The 14,549-nt window shown below is 43.9% G+C and overlaps 1 protein-coding gene across 1 annotated transcript in view; it reads right to left on the bottom strand.

Annotated features, from left to right (window-relative positions):
- Window positions 1-4,013: 4,013 nt before the first annotated feature.
- LOC138302052 (M-phase inducer phosphatase 1-A-like) overlaps window positions 4,014-14,549 on the bottom strand; it is a 118,867-nt gene continuing 108,331 nt past the window's right edge. The window contains exons 11-12 of the mRNA XM_069242452.1: window positions 12,460-12,571; window positions 4,014-5,068 (exon numbers count right to left, since the gene is read on the bottom strand). Of these exons, the coding sequence (XP_069098553.1) occupies window positions 4,934-5,068; window positions 12,460-12,571 (247 nt within the window). The 3' untranslated portion in view covers window positions 4,014-4,933. The remainder of the gene's footprint in view (window positions 5,069-12,459; window positions 12,572-14,549) is intronic.

The following is a 14,549-nucleotide window of genomic DNA, read 5'->3' as shown; positions in this document are numbered from 1 at the left end:
CAAACCTCCCCACAGCTACTCAGATGGGCCGTTTCATTATGAGGAGCATTCGGAGTGCACTTTGCACCGTCATACCGACCTACCCTTTAGCCCATGACCTCTTTGATTGCCAATGATGGAGGGCAACGATTAGTTTCTAAACTTTATCACCTTTGCTCTGCCCTTCTTCCCCCCTCGACAAGAGGCAACGTTGCTCCTGAGTGGCTGATTTGGGGTGCACACTTACTGACAAAATGTGGTAGGCCTGCTGTGCACAAACACGTCTTGCATCACCCAATTATCGCCACAAACTTCTGCAAGACAGATTTCTGCTCAGGGCGTATGTTATGCCCATCTTCCTGGCACACCTTGACCCCACAAATCCTCTGTGTGTCCCAGATGCCATAGCCCAGGGGTTGACTTTGCCCAACTCTCTTGGACATGCACCCACATTGCCTGCTATTGACAGTCCATTTACGATCTACTGGCTGAAGTGATAGACTTAACCGTTACTCCTGATCCTTTGGTAGCCTTGCTGGGATATGTGCAAGACATTCCCAAGTATATGCGTCGTTTTACCGCCATTGTGCTACTGCTGGCTAAACGTGAGGTAGCACTACACTAAGGCTATAGACACTCTCTGTTGGAAATGGTCCTTTTTGCAGGGTTATCCCCAAACTTTTTGCCTTCTTCCTCTTATCTTTTCAGATCTATTTTTTCTGGTTAAATATCTCTGCGCACTTTACCACTGTGGATCAGTGCTAAAGTGCAAGTGCTCCCTACGTAAATTGTACTGGTGATTTGTTTATCCACAATGGCATAGTCCCTAGTAAAGTGCACCATGTGTGCCCAGGGCCTGTAAATCAAATGCTACCAGTGGGCCTGCAGCACTGATTGTGCCACCCACATGAGTAGCCCAATGAACATCTCCTCAGATCTGCCACTGCAGTTTCTGTGTTAGCAGTTTTGAACTGCCAATTCGACCTGGTAAGTGCATCCACTTACCAGGCCCAAACCTTCCCTTTTTGTACATGTAAGGCGCCCCTAAGGTAGGCCCTAGATACCCCATGGGCAGAGTGCAGTGTATGTTAAAGGTAGTACATGTACTGATGTGTTTTACATGCCCTGACAGTGAAATACTGCAAAATTCGTTTTTCACTATTGCAAGGCCCATCTCTCTCATAGGTTAACGGAGGACTGCCTTTCAATATATTTTAAGTGCAGTTTCCCATTGGGAGAATATGGAGATGTGGAGTTTGGGGTCTCTGAACTCACATTTTAAAAATACATATTTTGGTAAAGTTGGCTTTTAGATTGTCAGTTTTAAAATGCCACTTTTGGAAATTGGGCATTTTCTTGCTTAACCATTCTGTGCCTCTGCATGTTTGTGTATTCCATGTATGGGTCAGACTGACAGTTGGGCTGTTTTTTAATCTCCACTAGACAGTGTCACAAAAGGAGCTGGAGTATAGCCTACATATCCTGGTGGGCCATCGGGGCTAGAGTGGAGGTAGGAGTGGTCATTTACACCAGAAGGGCTGTGCCTGCCCTCACACAATGCAGTCTCCGACCCCCTGGTGTGTGTCTGGGGCCAAGCCTGTGCAAGGCAGGGTTTTGTCAACAACAGAGACTTTCCTCTGAAGTTTGCCTACTTCAAAGGCAGAAGTGGGTATAAGTATTGGATCCAAAACCCCAGACTTGTAGAAAACTTCTTGATCAAGAGGAATCTCTGCCAAGTAGAAGAGCTGAAGAGCTGGAGGAGGAGTATTGCTCCTTTGCTGTGTGTGCTTTGCTGGGTTGGCCTGCCGTTGCTGCTTCTGCCTTAAAGATGGCAAAGACTGGACTTTGTTGTGTATCCTGCTTGTGAAGTTTCTCCAAGGGCTTGGGGTAGAGCTTGCCTCCTGTTGCAAGTCTCAGGGATATCAAAGACTTCAGCTTCATCTGCCTACACGACTGGGAACTGTGGTTTTTTGCTCAACAGAAGAAAACCACTGTGATGCAGCCAACAACGCCGCTGCCTGCACCGTGACCTGACGATGCCACATGGAGCTGTGCCCCATGTCGCACCGCAACCCTAGTCTAACTGATGCCGCCACCTGATACCATCATCGAGCCTCTGCTTGCACCGTGACCTGTGGGCCCCACCCACTGCATCGCCTTGTTCACACCGCAACCTTGGCATCCCTGACGACGACGCTCCATGCTGACACCGGCGCCACTGCCTGCACCGCAGCCTGTGGACACCGCTCATGAGGTGCACAAAGCACGTCCCATCTTGCACCGCAGTCCCGGTCCTCCAACGCCAGAACCATCGACTTCAGTATTGTCAACACATGCCCCTGTCTGCGCCGCGACCCACGGGTGCCACACAGAGCCACCCTGTGCCGCCGCTTTGGGCCTACTGACGATAGCGCTTCAGCAAAGAAGACAACGCTGCCTGCACCGTGACCTGGAGACACTACATGTCACACTGCCCCACTTCACACTGCAGCCCTGGTCTCACCGATGCTCCAGGACACCGTCACCGAGCTGCTGTCTAAACCGTGACCTGTGGGCGCCGCATGTTGCATCGTCCTGCTTTGCACCGCAGCCTCAATGCCATCCACGCCAGCGCTCCTGACTTTGTCAGCAGCCCAGAGTTTGATCTGCAAAGCGTGTGACTTCAAGGGTCCGACGACCCCTGCACCGACCTCCAGAACCAACGCCTGCGATGCACTCCGGATCGCATTGCGAGGATCACAACGCCCTACATTTCCAAAGTACTGTTGGCGGGTCTTTCCGACACTGTAGCTGGCCCGAGACCCTGCGGCCGACTTGTACTGTTGGATTTGTTGTTCACGAACGTGTGGTAGCCCCAGACGGCACTATCGACCTCAAGGACCTGTATTTTTAAGTTAATACTTGCAAAATTCATATCTTTATTACTGCATGTTGAATTTTTCTCGTTTTGGTCTTGTATTACGCAGATAAATATTGGCTATTTTTCTAAAACTGGTGTGGTGTCCTTTTGTAATGATTTCACTGTATTACTGTGGGTTATGTGCAACTGCTTTACACATTGCTACTGAGATAAGCCTGACTGCTTGTGCCAAGCTAAAAAGGGTGTGAGCAGGGGTTATCTGAGTTGGGTATCTTCCTTATCCTGACTAGAGTGAGGGTCCCTACTTGGACAGGGTGCAAACCAACTGCCAACTAGAGACCCCATTTCTAACACTCTCCCACTTCCAAGGACTGGCTCGACAGCCTGGTTTTCTGTGACACCAGCAGCGAACTGTATGTCACACTTCTTCCACACCCCCGTCCTAAGAACAATTGCCACCCGCTCCGTGGCTATCTTATGACTACTGGGCATCCTAGCCTCAACGCCCTTGATCTCTCAACCCCCACCCACTCCACCTCAACCCCGTTGGCCCCCTCCCTTGAGGGACTAGATGTACTGCTTTTTAATGCGTTCACCCTATGTTTTTCTTTTGCCGCCTAGTTGCATTACTCACCAAGATATACCTAGATTGATTGGCTTACATGCGTCGTTGTAGCAAAGGAACCAGTATTGGGTTGTTTGTATATGCACCTCATTTCTGCACCACGTTTTGCATGCGGCAACTGATGTTCTGTTTTTTACTTGAAAATCAATAGATAAAGCATTAAAAACAGTTCACTACACCTGTATGTCCATTGCCCCACCCTGGGGTTCTAATGCTCCAAGGCAAGAAATAGCAGAATTTGGGAGGCATATATTGTAGGTAAAATTTAGAATATTGGCTAGGTGAGTTGGGATGAAGGAAGAGGCAGAATTTTGGTGGGAGGTTTTGAAATTAGGAAATAAACTGAATCTTACGTTTGAAAGTACGTTGGGTAGCAATCTTCTGCAAAACTACTACTGCCGTTTTTTTTCACCTCAGTCTACATCATTTCTTGTCACCTTCCTCTGACAAATTTAGTCTTCATCACTAATTTTATTATGGTCTTACTTTTTTATGTCAATACATTCAGAGACTGTAACATCTATATGAGATTGCATGACACTTTTGGGGCAAATGTAAAATCTAGATCTCTACTGTTTTGTGCTGTGATTGTTTTGTCTACTCAGCACTACACCCTTTAGAACACATATAGCAGTTTACAAGTTATAATAATAATAACAACATTGATAACAAAATTAATAGCAACAATGTTAACATCTGTCAATCTTTATTTGTATTTTTTTTCATGTTTCCTATTTCTTAAATATACTACACATTTTCTTTAGCAAAAATAATAATTTAAAAAATAAATAATAACCATGATCTGCTGAATACGGGCACTTCAATATGTCTGCTAAGCTACGTGTGACCTAGTTAGTCCTCTATGCAAACACAGAAGTCACAGAAACGTGAACCATGATTACAATAATTTTACAGTGCGAACAGTATTCAGCAGCAGACCTCTCCTCATTCCTAGCATCAAAACGCTAAGACCCCACTGAATTGCCATTCTGATTGGATTCTTAGCACTAATGAACATGATTATTTTATAGAAGAGGGTTATTGGAGTGGTTTGGTCGAGTTTGCCAGCAACTCATCAAATGCCCTTTTGCAGATCTTTTTTCCAAGCCGGAGGCTCATCTAAAATCCAAATTAATCGGCTGTTGATGGATATCCAGTCTCACGACTTTGATTCAGACGAATGTCCAGTCGCATGACTGATTCAGAAGAATATTCAGCCGCAGGACTTTGATTGAGAAGCATATCAAGTCTCAAAACTTTAATTCAGAAGATTGTTCAAGTCTTTGCTTCCTAGGTCTTATTAGGTCCTCATGTCACAGATGTATACAGAAATACCCAAGACCCAAACTGTTGTTCTAAAGGAGCTGGGTCAAAAATGGCCACTTACCTATGGACCGTATGAAATACAAAGATTCTAGAAGCACGAGCCAAAAGGGCAAATACAACTGACCACTTAGCTAGTTCACATTTCAGTTTTGTGGCTTGAACAGTTCTTTTCGGGTCCTCCTTGCTGTCCAGGAATTGTTTTTTCGGTGGAAGTTTCTCATCTCTTCTCGAAAATCTGTATGTAGCATATGCACATATGCCTGAGGCTCACAAAGTTCCTGTAGAAAAAAAGGTAGCGGTTTCAGAGAAGAAAAACAAATATTATCCTAGTATATGTTCTAAATTAGCATGAATACAAAAATGTAATTAGGAGTGGGTGAATGCTTTTTGCAAGAATGCAAAGTGGTGGCAGTGGGTGCTTTTTGCACTTAAAATCTGCATGTGGCACTCTATCGCGGTCCGTTCCTTCTGTGCCCCACTAGACGGCAAAGCCAGACCAGGGAGGTGAGCACAGGCCCTGTTATTCGCAATGGCTGTGGGGCAGAATGGTCTTAAAACGGGAATTCATTCTGATTGGTTGAAGGGCAGCCAAGCAGATTAAAACTGTATGAAGAAGGGCTAGATACTGTAACCCTTTAGAACAAGGGCTTACACCTCAAAAACAGGTGTGTAGGTTTGGGAGTGCAAAGAGAAGCAAAAACATACATTTAATTGAATCCTTCTGGAATAAATAAGTACTTAGGTCTTCAATTTCCTCAAAAATATTTCACATATGTTTCTATAGCTTTTAAATATACATCAGTCATACACAGAGCCATTTCAAAACCACTGAAATTAGTCGTTAACGGTGTTCAACAATCAGTAACTTTTTACTGTGTAGTGATAGCAATAAGATGAATTATCAACGTGCCGTAAGCCGTTTTCTCCTGTCAGGTGTACCTGCCAAAACATGAGGTTGAGGGTTGACTAAGGTATTACTGTACCTGTTTTATTAGTTTCTGTAATTCCTTCAAATGCTTATAGAGGGTAGTGTCTTCTGGTCGGTATCGCTGTTTTGCTTTAACCTTGTCTGAGGATCAGCGCTTATTTACCGATGGTCGATTCATTCGGGGAAGGTAGAGCTCGTCAAGACAACGGGATGGACGGAGAAGTGATTAGGAAGGGAAGGGGTAAGTCCTTTATTTGGACTAGATAAGTGCTGGTGACACTTATCACATAATTTAAATCATACTCGTAGCAAGACAAAAACATGAATGGGTTATACAATTAATCTGACAGTTAAAATGAACAGCAAGATGTTCATGAACAGCCGCCCACTTGCCAGGAATATTACTAAGGGAAGCAAACTGTATCTGGGTCCTGTGCTCTTTTTCCGTAATGGCGCATTGTCTGGGATATAGACACCTAGGTCTTCAAGAGGAATTCAAGATCTAATAATTGCATAGCTTTAGATAAGTGACTCGTCCCAGTGGAGCTGCTTGTTCATACCACATCCTAACATGCGATTCACGCATATCTTCTCTGGAGCCAGGAAATGAAATCCTGTAGAGGCTTCATCCTCTTTTTTAAAAACCAGAAGAGGTGTATGTAGGCAGAACACTGTGCATGTGTTCCAGGACATGTTCCGCCATCCTGTGAACAAGTGGCACTCACAAGGGCTCTGGGTGGCCTACCTTTGGCAAGGTTACTATGAAACACTCGAAGTCTCTCCGATACATTTCAAACCTTCCTTCAATTCTCGCCCCAGTCCGGGTGTTCACGCTCTCATAGTGATGCATTGTGGTCTACGGAGCCCCTTCCTTTGTCAACCCTTTCCTATGTCATATCCTGGAAGCATGGTTCTGTTTACTATTATGGTCCCTGGTCCCAACAGATTCACCTATGCATGATTATAGTCTCTCCACTGTCCTTTGTTTCAGCTCCGATCCACACTCAGTTCCTGCTTTCCACGTGTCCCCTATTGTGCCCTCTAGCTCCTCTAGTCTTTCCTTCTCTGTGACCCAGGGCAGCATTCTCTCTATAGGCGGAGCTGCGACTCCCAGCACCTGGCTCACTTGTGCTCCTCCCCTGAGCTCGGCCTTCTTGTAGGCGCCTTCATGGTGAGCCTGTGTGAACCTTGCCGCTCTGCTTCACGACCTATTCCATGTTTCGGTCAGTTTGCTCACCGCAGATCCTCTCTTGATGCAATTACTCCTTTGCCCCTTATCCTGTTGTCTGATTCTGTAGTTTTCCTTGTCCTCATTTTGTTTATGTGCAGAGTCTTTGCCCTGTATTCCTTGTTCCACCAATCCTTGTTCTCATATTTTCCATTTCTTGTTTCTTGTATGTGCCTTATTTTCCCGATTAATTGGTTAGGGTGTCCTGTCTGTTCGTTCCTTGTTCTATCTTGCTTTCCATGTCCCTGGTTCTTAGAAATCAGCCCTGTCTTTTGTGAGCATTGTTTTTTTTTTCTGTATTGTTCTCCCAGTCCCTGTAAGTTGCATTGAGCAGTAAGGGTTTCTCAGTGCTCATTGGAAAAGCTATTTGAGCAAGATGTGCCCTCCTTTGTAGCTGCTCAGCTGTTGCTTGAACGAGGGGGACCTACAGTGTTCAGAGTGAAAAGCGAACAGCAAAATGGAGCAAACGCTGTGGTGAGAACTACAGAAACTGCATAATTCAGTAAAAAGAGAGGACAGGGATTTATCTGAATCCCTGGTAGGCGTTTGGATTGGACACTACTATAAATATACGTAATCTGTCCCATGAACAAGACTCATCCACCCATGCACTAACTGCAGCCATGCAATCCATCCTTGATGTCGTGGAATCAATAGCAAATTTGCTAAAAACAATGCGCAGACCTGGGCTGCCTAACTATTTTTTTTTTTATGGAATGAAGACACTGCTGCCTGCCATTGAAAAGTGGGCCGGCTGCTTGCTGCAGCTGGCCAAAAAGGATTTACCAGGAGGCGTAAAGGCATCTCAGATAAACAATGTCCTAGGGCAGGATCATATTCTGAAGCAAGTACAGTGAATTAGCTTTGCCCAGGAGGTAGGAGATCTAAATTTATGATCAGAACCATTGGCAATTTGTATGCTTGTCTTAGCTCGCTATATTGAAATCATAGAGGAGATAAACTAGGAAGGCAAAAATCGTGCAGTTAAATCCCATATGTAAAAAAGGACAGAGATCATGAACTAAGGAAGAGGTAAAATTGCATAGGCTAAGTCCTCAGAGAGTCTTCACCAGTATTTGCATGATATAGATGTTTCTACAAGGGCAGTATTGTTTCTGAATGCTATTTAAAGACATGGCATGCGTACTATACTGGCAGTATAGAAGAGTCTGAATTTATTTTACCCACAGTCTTATATGTTATAGGAGAATCACTCAATCTACATAAAGAACATGCAGTGGGCTGTCAGACTCTAAAAAGGCATATTGTAATGCGATAACCTAAATGTGGTTAATCCTGTAAGTTTGCTGAGCTAATGTGGCTTTGTTTACTTCTTATAGGACCAGAGATTTTCAAACCACACGTTTTCCTACCATGTCCACACAACAGTGCTACACAGTATTTGTGTTTTTTCCCAATTCCCATACCCCAGTGTACGCTGGCATGGCTTAAGTTAGAGAACAAGGTGGGCGAGAGGGAACATCATTGGAGTCATTGAACCCCAGCAGTGGAACTGTGAGTCTGATCCCAAGACGGGGTCTATAGTTTAGAGCTCCAAGCTGGGTTTCCATTCTTTAGACAATTTGAACGTTCCACGGTACTTAAGAGGTGCCCTGGCAATAGATTTAACGTGAAACCTTTTCGACTGTTTGGTGAATCCCAGAACCTTTACCATTTTGTGAAACTGCGTGTGCTAATAGAGGCACTACCACTTTGGTCACTTCCCATAGTGAGAGATAAGGAGTGGCCACAGGAGCACCAGAGCCTCAGAGAGCTGGGAGGAAGTTAGCCATGAGTAAAGTACTGGGGGAATCCAGACAAACGAAAGTAAGTGGTATCAACACTACTATTTGTAATGGCTGGTGAGCAGTGGCTCATATTACACCAGAGCTACTGCCAGTCCCTGAATGAAGCATCAGTAATAGCACTTGGCCGGCAATCTCTGGTGGGTTTCCCTACGGAGACCTCGCAGACTATGCCAGTAATTGACTGCCTGGGGAGGAATGTTCATGCTAACTGACGGGGCACCTTTTTACCTGGAGGCTTCATATTAGTGGCGGTCATGAATGGAACGAGAAATGGCCAGTAGAGTTGTTCACACCAGATATCACAACATCAAAAGATACTAACATATTCACCCATCCAGCTATGGCACAGGACACAATTGTGAGTTGGGGGAGACAACTGTTGCTGTTCCCTGGTTAGAACCCTCAAACTCTGGTCAAAAAGACAGAGCCGATGGAGATCAGGCAGAAGGTTACAAACAGAGCTACAGAGACTACAATTGTCCCTGAAACTGAGAGTTGAATACCAGGGCAGGAAATACCTATTCTCTTGGGTGGATTTGGCAAGGACATTAATGGATGCATGTGTTGCAGCTTCAAGCTGACTATTCCTTAAAAGTGTGTTTTGGGAGGAGGGGCCTGTGGTGGTTCCATGGGGCCTGGTTATTATTCATACCCCCACATGCCGGGACAAGGGATTGCTTCTCAGTCGGAGACCATGCAGGAATTTTCTTCATGTTTTGAGTTTACTGCTGTCCATTTCTTCTGTAGACCCAGTTGGGTTCATTGGGAAGGAAAGGGGATTAAGTAATTCTGGAATGTCCTTTGTTCATTTCTTTATTTATATTTGAGTTTTTGGTATTCTCTGGATAGATGTTATTAGCTGATTATGAGACCAAGATTATTGTGAAGATATAGGTTGTTGGACAATTGACACTGTCTGAAGTGTTTCTATGGTAATAAACACATTTAAACATCAGTTTTATACCCTGCCATTTGCACTTTTTGTCTGTATAATGATATTTAATTAATTTACTACGCTAATGTAATTGCAGCAAGGCCAGGACTATCTGGACGGGAATGATGTAATTGAAATTTCATGTGCCAGTGATCTGCTGAGCAGGAGAGTGGAGGATACGCTTCATCAAAACCAGTGAGGGTAGGCATCTTAACGAAGAAGGCCCTCTTGGTTGCCATAATGTCACAGAGAGGAAGGATTGCCGCATTGCATGCAATTTAAGGAACCCATCTGTCGTCTCTATTACCCACAGATACAAATCACTGGAATTGTTAGACAGACTCTCAAGGAAGACACAAGTGAACAGACCTGTCACCAGTCTGAAAATTGCTGTCATTGAACTTTCTAACACTGTCTTTGCAGGTGGTTAGTCCAGTTTTGACAGCCTGTGAAAAGACAAGCATGGAAATGCCTCTTTCCCAACTTCTAAAGGATTCGAGTCATGGGCTCGTCAAGCATGTGCAGGCTTTCATGTTGTGGTTGATCACTCCTCACCTTATCTCTGGCTCTTCAGCTGCCACTCCCCAATCTGAGTTTCGGCTTTTGTGGCCACTTTGCCCTCGCCTGATAAAGGCCTCTGAGACCTGGTGAGTAAAATTGGCTCTCATTTTGGGCGGGTGATAGATGATGTACAGTTAGACACCACCAGAAAGAGATAAAGACACTGGAATTTTGTGGCATTCTAATTTGTTTGTGGTGAGCATTGATCTGCATTTGAGGATGTCCTTCTGATTTACTGATATTGCGCCTCACAATGTATTGTGTAAAAACTTTTTAATCAGTAATAGTTGGGAATGTGCATTAAGATAGGATTATTTGATGCACAGAGTATGCAAGTTATGGTCAGATTTGAGGTTGGAAATTTCAAGATGGCCGACCTTTAATAGTATGGACAACTGATAAGAGCTGGTGGGCAGACTGAAAGGCCAATACGTTTGCGTGCACTTGATACTTACGGGGTTACGTTTGTTGGCACATGTGGTTTGAGAGCCTTTGAAGCAAAGAAAGAGACACCTGGATGGTAGAGATAGGGAAGTGAACTGCTTGCAGGAGTTTGTTGGGTGTTCTGTGTTAAATCTCTGGAGCCCCTCCCACCCATTTATAGTTGAGGAAACTGCCAGGTTTTTGACGGTGGATCCTGAGCTGGCTTTTCAGTTGGAAGGCTTTGATCCGAAAGCATATCCATCAGGGAGATACACAGTCATAGTGGCAGAGGAACTCCCTCATTTAGGGTGTGTCACCCACCAATGATTTTTCTTCACAGGACCACCGAGCTAGGTATGTCAGTCCTGAACAAGAAAAGAAAGATGCCCTGACGCCCAGGGGGAAACTGCCTTCATGTCAGGTACATTTCTTTTTTGCATTTCAGAAAAAGCTCTTCACTTTGGAGATATGTTTCTGCTATAACATGATGGTCAGTATAGCATTCAGCTTTGCTGAAAGTGCTTCCGCTATACTGTTAGATGCACTTTCAGGACAGTGGTCCCCTTAAGGTAGGAAAGGATTTCTCAATGTGGTGGGTTGTCCTTCTATGTCATCGTGAATGTAGGCAGCCTTTTAAAAAAATTAGGCATAGGTGCATGAGATAAAGGTTTAACTTAACTGTGTATAGCTCCTAGTATATGTAATTCTTAAAGCTGGTGGCATTCAATCACAATTGGGGTGTGCTCCTTATTGAGTAGGTCCTCATTTTTCAGAGATCCATCAGCTTGGTGATGCTGCTGATTCTGACACCAGCTAAGGCCACAACTTACTCATTGCTTTAAATGACAGGAAACACTATGGCATGGAGGCTACTGGTTCAAATAAACCTTCCTTCCCTGAAGCACAGTGTACCTACTAGGCACATTAATTTTTTGAGAAAAGAACTTTGTGTAGTACTGGTGTGTAGTACTTATGATCCAGCAAAACAAGAGCCTTATAATGGAATTGTAGAAACAACCCATACGTATGAAATTACTTACCATGATCTAATAATTGGCGCGATACATGGCCAGCGCTGTGTTAGCCTTTATGGCGATCAAGCAAGACGAGGTGAGCTTCGATCATAGATAGCTAAGGAGATGGTGCCGCACTTTATGTGTTTGCCACACCTATGATAGTATCCCCATGTGTTTAGGAGTCACTCCAGTACTTGTTTTTGATGCATGACTTTGAACAGTTCCCTTTCAGCTGACATAAAGGATCTGTTAGAGGCAGCATTCTGCTGATATTTGAATATTTCTCAATATTGAATGTATTTAATATCCTTACACTAAACCAGTTAGTTCCACGGCTGTCTTCTATCAGATAATCAACAAATGACATATCCGGTGTTATTACATTTTGTACAGCTTAGAAATTGTGTTCTCAACACCATGATAGATCTCTGGAATAATTGTATTCAGCCTGAACTGACAGTGAGCTTTATGAACAATTATGAGAGTACCATGAAAACACAAATAACAATAGATTTAGGTAACAAAAAATGTCAGCATTAATCATATTTTCTAATTCTAGAACCTTGTACACGGTTTCTAATGTAGACCATAAAATAGCAGGGTAACAGCGAGATACAAACTTTCTTGTTGCTCCCAGGTAGATACAATTGAAAACTTTAAACGTTGATACATTGTTTTGATAAGGAAAATGATACTTTCTACTCCGAATTGAAATAACAGCATGTGAGCCTTGTTTTTTTTAAATAAAGGTCAACAAAACATATATTTTACCTGAAATTTCCCATAAAAATCCTTATATCCTCCCTTCAATATGTAGAGCTCTGGGTAGCAGAGAGTGGGATACGGATTAGCGTTTCTGTCCAACTTTCTCAAAGTGCGGCACCTGTTGGAAAGTAAGAAGTTTAATCAATTCAGTAAACTCCCTCTTCTGGCTGGTGCACTTCATCTTGGTAGTGAGGACATTTATAATCTGAATTCTAAGATTTAGAGAGAGTTATAGTGAAACGAGTTTAATAGTAACTAACAGTGTTGTGGCATGACATTATAAAGCATTACACCCCTGGAGGTTTTGAGGGGGCACAAGTTTTAGCGGATGTCATACTAGTTAACTTCTGGAAAAATCTCAGATGAAATGCACGACTGGTTGGCGTGCAGGCAAATGTCCTGCACACCGGATATGCTGGTGCATCTGAAAGGGGAGTGGGCCTGTGTCAGAATCTGGTTAGTGTGTGGGAGACTACACAGTCAACCTTTTTTCATCAGTTTCCCAAACACAGCAAATATTCGTCTCTGCCAATCTTCCCCGATATGTCTACCTGTCTTCTTCTCCATACATAACGCAGCACAGAAGTAAAGATACCCAGGTAACCCCACTCGGAAGGAGAGTGATGGGACCTGCTCACACCCATGCAGATTATTGTAGCTGAAAGAGTGCCTTGGCATAGATGTTGTAATCACTTGGGTGGAAGTGTTTGAGTATATGGCCAAAGCTATGTATGGGCGTCAACAGAAATACTTCGTGAAGTAGTGTGGGAAGTGGGATATGTTGTGCCCCTAAAGACACAGAGGTACTGACAGAACTTTCATTCTGCATTGGTGCAGAGATTACACGAAATCAAAGAGTCGAGTTGCTGATCTAAACAATATTTATTGTGATGAGAGTTCTATGACGATATTGCGACACGTGTCATGATTGCAAAATGAAAGCGGTCCTCTTTTTGATGTAAACCATCTCCCTTTAGATTTAACAGTGCAGTGATTAAAGCCTCCCTCTCCCAGCAACAGTGGTACCTAATCACTGAGGTGTCCCTAGATATGTGTTGTGTCCGTTTCTCTTTTTTGCACCACTGTGCTTACCAGTGAAATTTGGCAGTGTTAACATTCCTTGTCGTTAGTTTCCTGGCTTCCCCTTAGCACTTCCAGCATCTCTGAAGTAGGCCCACATATCCAAACTCATTTCCTCAGGAGCCATGCCACTAGGCTGATGGAGTTTGGTTCTGGGTGACACACCTGTCCCACCTGTATGATTAGCAAGTCCTGAAAGGTTAGTAGCCTCCTTACTCTGCCTTGTCTTATTTCCCCGAAGTCTGAATATCATGCCTGCATGGTTCATTCAGATGCTACGATTTTCGTTGTCATCTCTGGCAATCTGTACTTGTTTATGGCTAACAGTATTGGTGGAAAAGCGTATGTAAACGTCAATGACCAATTTTTCTATAGAGCATTCACTACAGACTGGTGGTGTAGATAGAGGCAAAATGTGGGCATTTTGCTTTTGTGGGTGTGGCAAACAAGTTTATTACCAGTATTCCCCATTCCCAGTAAATGACTTGAACGTCATCTTGTTTGAGTTCCCCCTCGGTAACAAGTTTTCTGTTCTGCTTAGTCTGTCTGCCTCTTTGTTTTGGACACCTGGCAGACGTATGGCTGTTAACATTATATCCCTTTGTATAGCCAATTCTCAAATCTCCTGTGCTAATCTAGACAGGGCATAGGATTTCACCCCCTTCTTGTTTAAGTAAAACATAGCTGTTGTGTTGTCTGTTTATATCAGTACTGTCTTCCATATGAAAATCCTTCAGAGCCAGGAAGACAGTTCGGAGCTCCAGGATGTCATTATACTTTATTGCCTCATTAAAGCTCTATTGGCCCCTGATGGTTAGTGTCCACTTGTGCACTCCTCATCTTGTGTGGGATGCATCTATTGTGATGGTCACAGATGGGGGCTGGTTGTTCAACTTATCTGTCCTTTGATACATTTTGAACATTCCACCACTGCATTTCCTTTTATGCTCTGGATAGATCCTCCCGGTCCCCTGCTGGGTGTGACCATTGGTTTTGTAACCATCCTGAATTGGTCT

Source organism: Pleurodeles waltl, chromosome 6, assembly GCF_031143425.1.
Source record: "Pleurodeles waltl isolate 20211129_DDA chromosome 6, aPleWal1.hap1.20221129, whole genome shotgun sequence".
Classification (NCBI taxonomy): domain Eukaryota; kingdom Metazoa; phylum Chordata; class Amphibia; order Caudata; family Salamandridae; genus Pleurodeles; species Pleurodeles waltl.
This window is presented reverse-complemented; position numbering and strand designations above follow the sequence as displayed.